The following is a 9,767-nucleotide window of genomic DNA, read 5'->3' on the forward strand; positions in this document are numbered from 1 at the left end:
CGGTGTATAGGCTGGTAAAGCGTTGGCCTCACAGTTCTGAGGTCCCAGGTTCAATCCCAGACCCACCTGTGTGGGGTTTGCATGTTCTCCCCGTGCCTGCGCGGGTTTCCTCTGGGCAGTCTGGTTTCCTCCCACATCCCAAAAACGTGCAACATTAATTGGACACTGTAAATTGCTCCTAGGTGTGATTGTGAGTCCGGCTGTTTGTCTCTATGTGGCCTGCAATTGACCCCTCCGTACAGGCATTTTTCGTACTGGGTCTTCAGTTTTGGAAAGGGTACGAATCGAACTCCACCAACTAGCCTTTCAGGATACCTGTCGTCACTATTACAAAGTCCGTGACTAGACCTCTTAACCATATTTTTTGTTAAATAACCCAAATACGCGATCAAACGCTAACTAAACGCTAACTATACCTATACTGTTGTCTGAGAAAATGGCGGGAGCAAAAACGGGCTTTGGTTTATGCAGAACTCTGGCCTCTGATTGGTCAGTGACGCGGATTGCGCAATATCCACGGAGGGGTCAATTGGCTAGCAACCAGTTCAGGGTGTACCCAGCCTCGTTCCCGTTGACAGCTGAATAGGCTCCAGCACTCCTGGTGACTCTCGTGAGAATAAGCGGCAAAGAAAATGGATGGATGTTTGATTTGAAAAGCACATTCTTGAGAATCTCAGAGTGCTAGATAATGTATGATATGATAAAACATGAAGACAATGTTGATTTATATTTGACATTATGCAGTTAAGCTTGGAGAAAGCAAGTAGCAGTGTCATAATATGAAAAGAGTGAAGGTGAAAGAATACACAAAAAAACACAGAGAAGACTCGGAGAACTACAAAGAATATTTAAAGGAGGAAGGAGAACAAGACTAGAAACAAAAAGCAGAAGAAAAGGTCAAATATACCATTGATTTATTTTTCATAGGAAAGGAAGGTCAGAAGATCATGGCAAAAAAGACAGCAACATCCTAAGGGTGTCGGTGAAAAGGAAGGAGGGAGATTTGTCTTCTACACCTGCTGGAGGTAGATTCATCTTCACAGTGACGGTAAATTGTTGCTCTACATGCACTGAAGGTTAAGTCTTTTTTCTACATCCTGGAGGCATCTGTGCATGCCCAAACCCAAGGGCATTACAGGGAACTGCCATGTTTTAAGCATGACATTTTTCTTTTATGTTTAAACTGATCGCCGGAAACAAAATAAAACCAATATATTACCTGCATCGTTATATAGGCCGCAGAATTCAAAGCGTGGGGAAAAAAGTGGCAGGTTATACTCCATCAAATAAAGAACTTGACTCTTAGATATCTACCGTCAGTGTAATACATTTTGCAAACGATTGCATGCAAATTTTGTTTTATTAAATTTAATTAATAAATAAAATAAATAAAAATATTACATTTTTTGTTTTTGAGTTTTAGAAAATAAACTGAAATTTGTTTAAAAAATGATTAGTTGTAAAACTCTTCATAATAAATGAAAATTATTCTTCAGAGGATTTGCAGACAAAATATTAAAAGGTTAATGGTTTTTATTGCAGTGTGTTATGGTAGTGACACATTATAGAAGTGGAAAAACATTTTAAGAACAGGGAGACATTAAAAAATAAAATTTGATTGCACCTTTACTCAATATATACCATAGAAATGCTGTAAATGTATGGACAAGGTTTTTGGGGAAAAAAAGTAACTTTTGAAAATATGTTTCCAAGTCTGTACTTTGCACAAAATTGGTAGAATCCCCCATATACAGTACTTTATAGTAACCTGACTTCAACCAATTGCGTGTTCTTCCAAACATGCATGACAATACTGTTTTGTTTTGATTTTTCACCCAGAGGAAAAACTATTGCATTGGACTTATTTTAGGTTTTGTATGTTGGGAATGAAAGTCGAGGAACGCTATGCACCTAAACATTACATGTCAGGTCAATCAAAGGTCATCTGATAGCCTAACAAATGATTAAAAATCTATTTCATCAATGTATTGCATCGAAAACTAGATTGACTTACTTTTTGTCACTGAACTGAGCAGCACTTTGGAACCACACTTTCTCCACTTGTTCCTTTCCTATCTCAAAGAGCTTGCGTAAAACTGTAATGCCTTTCTTAGATGAAAGCATTAGATATTCTTCATTTTCGGGTTGAAAAGTCACTGAAAAACGAGCCATGACTAATGACTGGCAGAGGCGTGACAGGACCAACCAAAAGAGGCACTCTCTCTCTGCCGCATTGAGAGGAAAGACACTTTCCCAGCCTGCTAAGATGGGTCCGGCCACATCAATGGGGTTGGGATGCTCCAGCATCATGTACGTGATGGTGATGGCGAGCTCATAAATGTAGTAACCGAAGTTCATATCACCAAAATCAATTATACCAGAAATCTTGTAGCCGTTAGTTTCATTAGCTTGCACCAGCACATTGAGATCATTGAAGTCCCCATGAATGACACCTGAGGAAAGACAAAAACACAAGGCAGATAAAACAATGATTCATTGATCTATCCTAAGACGTATGGAGTCTTTGCTTATAGTAGACAAATAAATACGCTAGCCAATACAACACTTACACGTGCGGAAACTAGAGTATTTGGGGGCCACAGCTGTCTTGTACTGCTGGAGCACAGACCTCACCACCTCCAAGAGAGGATCTCCATCGAGTACTTTTATATATTTCTCCAGAATGGGAATATTTGACAAACTCCATATGAAGCCGTCCCTCTGCAGCACACACAGTTGAGGATGTTTCATCTGGGGATGAGTACAAATCAGGAGTTTGTAAATGCAGAATATGCCCAAAACATTTGAGAGAACTCGGGCTGTATGTGCACTAGTAAAGATTCCTTCCAAAGAGCTCATAACCTGGCTTTCAATATAAAAATACAGAAACTTCTAAAAGCACTCAACACTGACTACCCCCTGAAGTGGTCGCCAGTCAGTGGCAGGGCACGTATAGACACGGACAACCATTCGCACTCACATTCACATTGCCATTGAGTGGGAATTGAATCCACGCCCGGCGCACCAAAGTCAGGGGAGTGGACCACGACACCATCAGTGAATGCACTACAATTTTTTGGAGCCGCTTATCCTCAACCTCACAAGGGTCATGGGAGTGCTGGCACCCATCCCAGCTATTTTCTGGCAGGAGACGGGGTACACCCTGAACTGGTTGCCAGCCAATCGCAAGGCACACAGAAACAAACAACCATTTGCACTCACAATCACACCTATGGGCAATTTAGAGTCTCCAATTAATGCATGTTTTTGAGATGTGGGAGGAAACCAGAGTGCCTGGTGAAAACTCACGCAGACACATGCGGAACATGCAAACTCCACACAGCCGGTGCCGTTATTTGAACCCAGCTCTTAGAACTGCGAGGCTGACCACCTGAACTCAACACAGTGAGAAGAATAAGTATTTGAGCACGCACAGTTACCACAATATAGTTACATGTGAATTTATAATATGTCTCAACAAAGCAAGGCTGTACACTAGCAATTCACAGGTTGACTAGTCATCCATGTGCAAGCATTGTGATTAACATAATAGTTGTTGTGTCAACAATGCACAGTGATGGGTGCAATGCGATAAAACTGTAGCGTAATGCACAACTTCACTACTGCCACACTATTTTGATTTTCCTTTGTAAAGTGTATAATTTATTGTTACTTTTTAAATTTTCACATAGATAATACAGTTTTACTAGCATGTTAAGTGCGCAATGCATTGTGGGTCATCCCAACGTGCACAGTCATAAATCAGTCATGGAGGTGGAGGTTACAATACTTACTTTAAATAATATTAACAATGAAAAGTGAGAACTTTCAACTTCATAGTCATCCAGACTGTAAGGTGGTTTAACGTCAGGTAAGTTCCATTACCCACGGCTCTATTAATCTTGTCACCTTTTCTTGCTCTTCACATCAAAATTAGGGTGGTGGGAGCAATGGTCTGTGTGTGTTTGTGTTCCCCAATATCAAACCCCCACTTAATCACGTTACACATCAAGTTTCTAATTTAATATTTAAGTTATTGTTTCATGTTGATGAAACAAACTCGTGTGCCATACATTATCAAGTAAGGGGTATAGCTAAGCTCCTGTTTTTTTGGGTTTTTTTTTGTAGTGGATGAGTGATATTGCTGCCACTTGGCATCTGCTGGTCTGAGAATTGCCACAACAAAACTAACACCAGGTTCGATGCATTGGCCAAACATTAAAAAAAAAGTGATGAAGAAGCAACGCAGTGCCCATTATATGTACATCTAATTATTAACACTGCAATACGTTCTTTGTTGTTTATAAGCATCTGCTTGTAACTTGGCCCACCTGTCAGATTTTAAACATCAGTGTGGCCTCTGAGACGAAACATTCCCCCACCCGTCCTAGCCTCTGTTGTGAATGAAGAAGTTTTCATAACATAACGGGGGCCTTTGAGCAAATCAGTATAGTTTTGCTATTTCATCAATTAAAACCAACCAAAAGATATCAAACACTTTACAGTAGAACTGTGCGGACCTCTTTGAGGGTGTTGTCCATTCTGGCTGCTGTCTGGCCAACTTCATAAAGTAGCTGTGATGAGGAAGGCACCTCATGAATGGGGACTCCTGGCAAATAGGTCAACAGGCGCACCAGGTGCTTCTGTAAACCGGAGCCACAATCTGCCAGATGTAACAAATACAACAATTAGTATTGCAGCTTATGCCTTCTGTTTTCAGTAATAGTGAGTGTAAAAAATAAGGAAAAACAAAGGTATTGTAAACAAACTTCCTGCAGCTGTTGACATGCAGTTTTACACTACATTAAAAAGAAGTTGAGGCAAACACATTTTAACAATGTAATATACTGTACACAAAGCTGACAGGAACACGAAACATGCACAAGTGAATGGGATCTGTCAGTGAAAATATATATGCAGTATGTGTATGTGTGTATATATAAAGACTTTATATCAGTCATTGTCAGCAGTATAGGACAATGAAATAGCGGTGTAGATCATTGTTTCATACTGAAGTGTTTGTATTTGATTGGGTCAAAATCTCACTATGTTATAGTGCAAATAGGTCAACAGGTGCTACTGTAAACCAGAACCACAGTCTGCTGAATATAGCAAATACTAATTAATTTAATTACAGCTTAAGTCTTGTTTCATTCATATTGAGTGAGAAAAAATAATTTGTAATTGTAATTTCCACTGAGTCAGGTCCTGGTAGTATACTTCCTGCAGTCGTGGACACACAGTTTAACACTGAAGTAAAAAGAAGGAAGGTGACCACATTTTAACATATGGTAATTCATGTAACATACACAAAAAGCTGACAGGAACACAACAACTGCACAATCGAATAGAATCTGTTTCGAATTTTGTTTCACTGAAAATATACTGGATATGCAGATTTCATATCTGGCATCATTAGTGGTGGACTAAATTGTTGGTTGGGGACCCCTGATCAGAATTATTTAAATTATAAGCAGCCGTCAGCCTCACATAAGAGGAAAAATGCTTAAGTGGAACCGTGAACAGGCAACTAGTTCAGACTGCATCCCGCTTCCTGCCTGAAGATAGCTGGGATAGGCTCCTGTGATCCTCTATGAGGATAAGGGGCTCAGATAATGGATTGATGGATGGATGGGTGACTCCAGGTAAAGACAGAGTTGAGTCATAATGCCTACATTTTAGGGATGCTCCACCCAGAGCGCATAATTGGCATAAAGGTGCGTCAATGACAGACTTAACTTGACAGGAGAATCGGCGGGGACAGAAAAAGCCTGGTCCTTCTTCCACACACAGGAGTATATGGCCCCAAAATGAACTTCTCCGTGTTGCAGTACTTTTTGCACAATGTGCTGTTCTCAAACAAGGGGTTGAATCCATTCAGTAGAAACAGGGAGCAACTGGGGCACAAACTCCTCTCGTTTTTGGACTTCGGTTGGTAATTTCTCATTTAAAATGCACATCCATCTCCAAATTTGACCTCAATATTTTGGAAAACCCTTCAACCTATGGATAATTTAATTTTTGAGCATGGTTGCCCTAACAAGTGACGTGATGAACAACTGGTTAAAGTGTTTGCCTATTCTGAGGACCGGGGTTCAAACCGCAGTCCCGGCTGTGTGGAGTGGGCATGTTTTGACTGGTTAGCGCATCTACCTCACAGATGTGAGTACTGGGGTTCAAGTCCCCACCCCGCCTGTGTGGAGTTTGCATGTTCTCACTGTGCCTGAATGGGTTTTCTCCATGTAATCCGGTTTCCTCCCACATCCCAAAAAAATGCAATGCGAATGTCCAGGGTGACGTCACGGAGAGTAGATACAGCCAATATGTCGACCATTTGGATGTCGTCGAATGACATTTCCGCAACTTGGCGCATGGATGACGCACTCTCTGGTCATATTTATTTTTTCGTATAGACATTGAAGTGAATAATGTTATATGTATTTTTCATTACAATATCTATTTTAGAATGCTTATAGGGATGACACTTGACCTAAATTGCCTGTAGGTATGAAGGTGAGTGTGATTGTTTAGTAGTTTGTTTATATGTGCCTTGTGACGATAACCCACTCAGATGATGGATGGATGGATGGATGGATGGATAATTAGATTTGTCTTAAATGTATTTCCCTCCTCTGTGCTTCTCTTTTGCTTTTTCTTGTACTATGTTGTACTACAGTACTGACCCAAGTTTTTGTGTGTAAATATTACTTCTGCAACAATTTCATTTCACTATCTTTCCATCTTTCTATGGATCAGTCAACAGATGCCGGTCTCCTACCGATGTCTTCCAGGATCATGTCCTGTCCCATAGTTGTTTTTATGGTCATTTGGGTTGGAAGTCCATTTTCATGCAGAAAGTTCATTGCATAAGTCTGCAGTTCTATCAGGGTGGGGTCCTTAGTGTTTACTGAGTTCATAATCTTCAGCAAATACTTGCCACCTTCAACAGTCGCAATACAAAAGTTCTGGTCGTCATAGCTGGGCAGACGATGGAGTTGAGAGGGAGTCAGGTTGTAGTGTTTCTTCACAATTTCTGCTGCCTGAGATTGGCTGAAGTTGGGCTTGGCGTGGTTTGTTGACATGTCCCTGTTAACATCACAAACCTGTTAGAGTAATGTATAGCGCAGCAGTGTTAGGGTTTAGCCATTCATCAAGTTTCTACACTAGTTGTCCTTATCATAGGCACAAGTAACTGGAGCCTATATACGAGTTAACTCCAGGCAAAAGACAGGGTGCACCTTGGACTGGTTAATCATAAATAGACAACCATTCACACTTATATTCAAACCGATGAACAATAAAGGCATTTCAATTAACCCACTATGCATGCTTCTGAAATGTAGGCGGAAACTGTAGTACCCTGAGAAACTGATGAAAGCACAGGGAAATAAAACACGCAGGAGCGCCTGAGCAGAGATTTGAAAACTGGGACTTTTCAACTGTGAGGTGGATGTGCCAACCACAATGCACCGTGGTGCCCAAAAGTACAGTATGCTACAGAAAATGACCAGAGCCAGTTGGCTGTGGATCATTTGGTAGAGTGGCTTGTCCATTAATCAAAGTGTTGCTGGTTCAAATACAGGCTCTGCGTGTTTAATTGTCCTTGGGCAACACACTGAACTTTGACATGTTCCCATAAGACCTTGCAGCGCCTTGTGCAATGTGCATACATCATCACTTTGGGAATCAAATTTACTATTTACCCTACATTACTAATTCTCTGAGTGTTAAATGTATAATCACTGCCTTTAGGCAGTTTAGTTGTATTGACAATTACATTTGCATTTATTCTTTGGGGTATATATAAATATTAATTAGTTTATTCATTCATCTTTCGTACCCCTTATCCTCATGAGAGTCGCTAGCGTGCTGGAACCTATCCCAGCAATCTTCGGACAAGAGGCGGGATACACCCTGAACTGGTCGCCAGTCAATTGCACAAATAATTCACCTATACGCAGGGTGTCCCATAAGTCTCCATACATAGAAGACATAATACATTCCATAGATACATGGTTCGAACATGTATTTCTTTATATTTCAGATAAGCCAAAGAATGCATTTGAATAAAGAGAAATGAATTGGAATCATCATGATGGGCGGTTCAGCAAGCAGTTGTATGGTTGCAAGCACATTTAACAGAAAAAATGGGACGAGTATCACACACGACTCTGTGGAAAAACCTATTGTTATGTTAAAAAAAAAAAAAAAAACAGGGTATGTTTTGGTAGGATCAAGCAAGATGTGGTTGAAGACATACAGTCAGCATATTATAGAAGCAATAGAGCATATCATATAAATAAAACAGGTTTATGTCAAGAAACTGTTTTTCCCCCCCCCCCATTGGATGGAGACTCATGGGACACCCTGTATTTTTTTCCCTTCTTCTTCTTTTAGTTAGTTAGACTACATGTTGACCAACGAGTTAGGACACTCAGCTCATGGTTTAAAGGTCGAGTGTTCAAATCTAGGGAGCTGGCATAGGCTCCAGTACACCCACACCATAAGTGACAATAGGCAGTACAGAGAATGGAGGGATGGATATTTTAATGGATTTTTCAAATTTTATTATTTTCTTACATTTCAGTTGTGTTGATAGTCGCTCTGTCCATGTTAGTTGCTTAAAATGAAATTAAATATCCTTTTTAGCAATAAAAGTTTCGTTCTTATGAACAAGTTTACTTTACGTTTGTCATGATGGGGGGGTGCATAAAATATTAGCTTTTTACACTCGATAAACAATTTTGACAGGTGTTTCATGCAAATAAAGGGTTCTCTTATGCAAATGAGGATTTCCTTCGAGGTTTCCAAGAGAATTTCCAATTTGCTAAGGGTACCTCCCCGACCAGTATAACAGACAACTTCATAAGAATAATGCATTTTCAACTTACCTCGCGATGTGTGACAACGTGGAGTGAACCTCTGTCGGAAATAGCGCGTGACCACGGCTCGAGTGTACAAAAAAATGTTGGTTTCATCCAAAAATAAAGAACAAGAAATGTATGTCCGGGCAAACGTTTCAAAATAAAACGATTGCGTGGCGCTTTTGTCCTATCAGGTCTGACGCTGGTCCAATACTCCTTTGTCATTGTCGCGTTTATAGTGAAAGAGTTTGCTGCGGAACACTGGATGAAATTAAAACCTCATACTGAAAAATATAAATAAATAATTATAAGTGGTTGCAGTTTGCCTGCTTTTGATTAAAAATCCAAAATCGGCCAAACTTGGAAAAATGTCTTCCGCCTACATGCCTTCAAATTAAGAGTATTGAAAATGAGTTATTCTGACTGAAGTTTGCAAACATAAAAAGCCCACGCAAATTCAAAGCTTGAGAGATTTGGACCAAGATCCTCTTGGCTGCAGACAGCTGTAAGCGCTGTAGTGTGTTGAAACACCTAAATCCCCCCGTCCGCTTGGTCCTATAAGTACTGCAGGTAATTACTGGGGATGAGGCGCAGATGTGCGAGTCCTGATGACTGCCGGCGTGTCGGTGGACCTGCACAGCCAGGGCAGGATCATGACAGTACCCCCCACAACCCCCCAACTTTAACGGCCAGCCCCAGAAGTCCCAGGTTCCCCAGGGTGGGATCCGTGGAAGTCCCTAATGAGCTTGGGATCTACCACGAACCGGGACAGGATCCAGGAACGTGCTTTCGGGCTGTATCCCTCCCAGTCGACCAAGTACTGGACCCCCCGCCGCCCTCCTTCCCTCTATGGCGGGATGACAGGAGGCGACGCACTGAGTACACCGGGCCGCTATCGACCAT

At 41.0% G+C, this 9,767-nt stretch overlaps 1 protein-coding gene across 2 annotated transcripts; it reads right to left on the reverse strand.

Annotated features, from left to right (window-relative positions):
- Positions 1-1,515: 1,515 nt before the first annotated feature.
- hykk.2 (hydroxylysine kinase, tandem duplicate 2) lies at positions 1,516-9,387 on the reverse strand. 2 transcript variants are annotated; one of them, XM_061825092.1, is made up of 5 exons: positions 8,892-9,387; positions 6,779-7,086; positions 4,521-4,663; positions 2,571-2,751; positions 1,516-2,453 (listed from the first exon to the last, which is right to left on the reverse strand). In XM_061825092.1, exons 2-5 carry the CDS (start codon positions 7,080-7,082, stop codon positions 2,011-2,013), a joined length of 1,071 nt encoding a protein of 356 aa, XP_061681076.1. In that variant the 5' UTR covers positions 7,083-7,086; positions 8,892-9,387; the 3' UTR covers positions 1,516-2,010. The 2 variants fall into 2 exon arrangements, with proteins under 2 accessions (XP_061681076.1, XP_061681074.1); XM_061825090.1 differs by having other exon boundaries at positions 6,779-7,103.
- Between the last annotated feature and the right edge of the window lie 380 nt (positions 9,388-9,767).

Source organism: Syngnathoides biaculeatus, chromosome 7 (genome assembly GCF_019802595.1).
Source record: "Syngnathoides biaculeatus isolate LvHL_M chromosome 7, ASM1980259v1, whole genome shotgun sequence".
Lineage (NCBI taxonomy): Eukaryota > Metazoa > Chordata > Actinopteri > Syngnathiformes > Syngnathidae > Syngnathoides > Syngnathoides biaculeatus.

Excerpts from the sequence above, each read along its gene's own strand:
- hykk.2 (XM_061825090.1), bottom strand. The coding sequence starts at position 9,089 with ATGACAAAGGAGTATTGGACCAGCGTCAGACCTGATAGGACAAAAGCG. Across the intron at positions 2,752-4,520 it reads TGGACAACACCCTCAAAGAG|ATGAAACATCCTCAACTGTG; the intron begins GTCCGCACAGTT and ends ACTCATCCCCAG. Across the intron at positions 2,454-2,570 it reads ATACTCTAGTTTCCGCACGT|GTGTCATTCATGGGGACTTC; the intron begins GTAAGTGTTGTA and ends GTCTTTCCTCAG.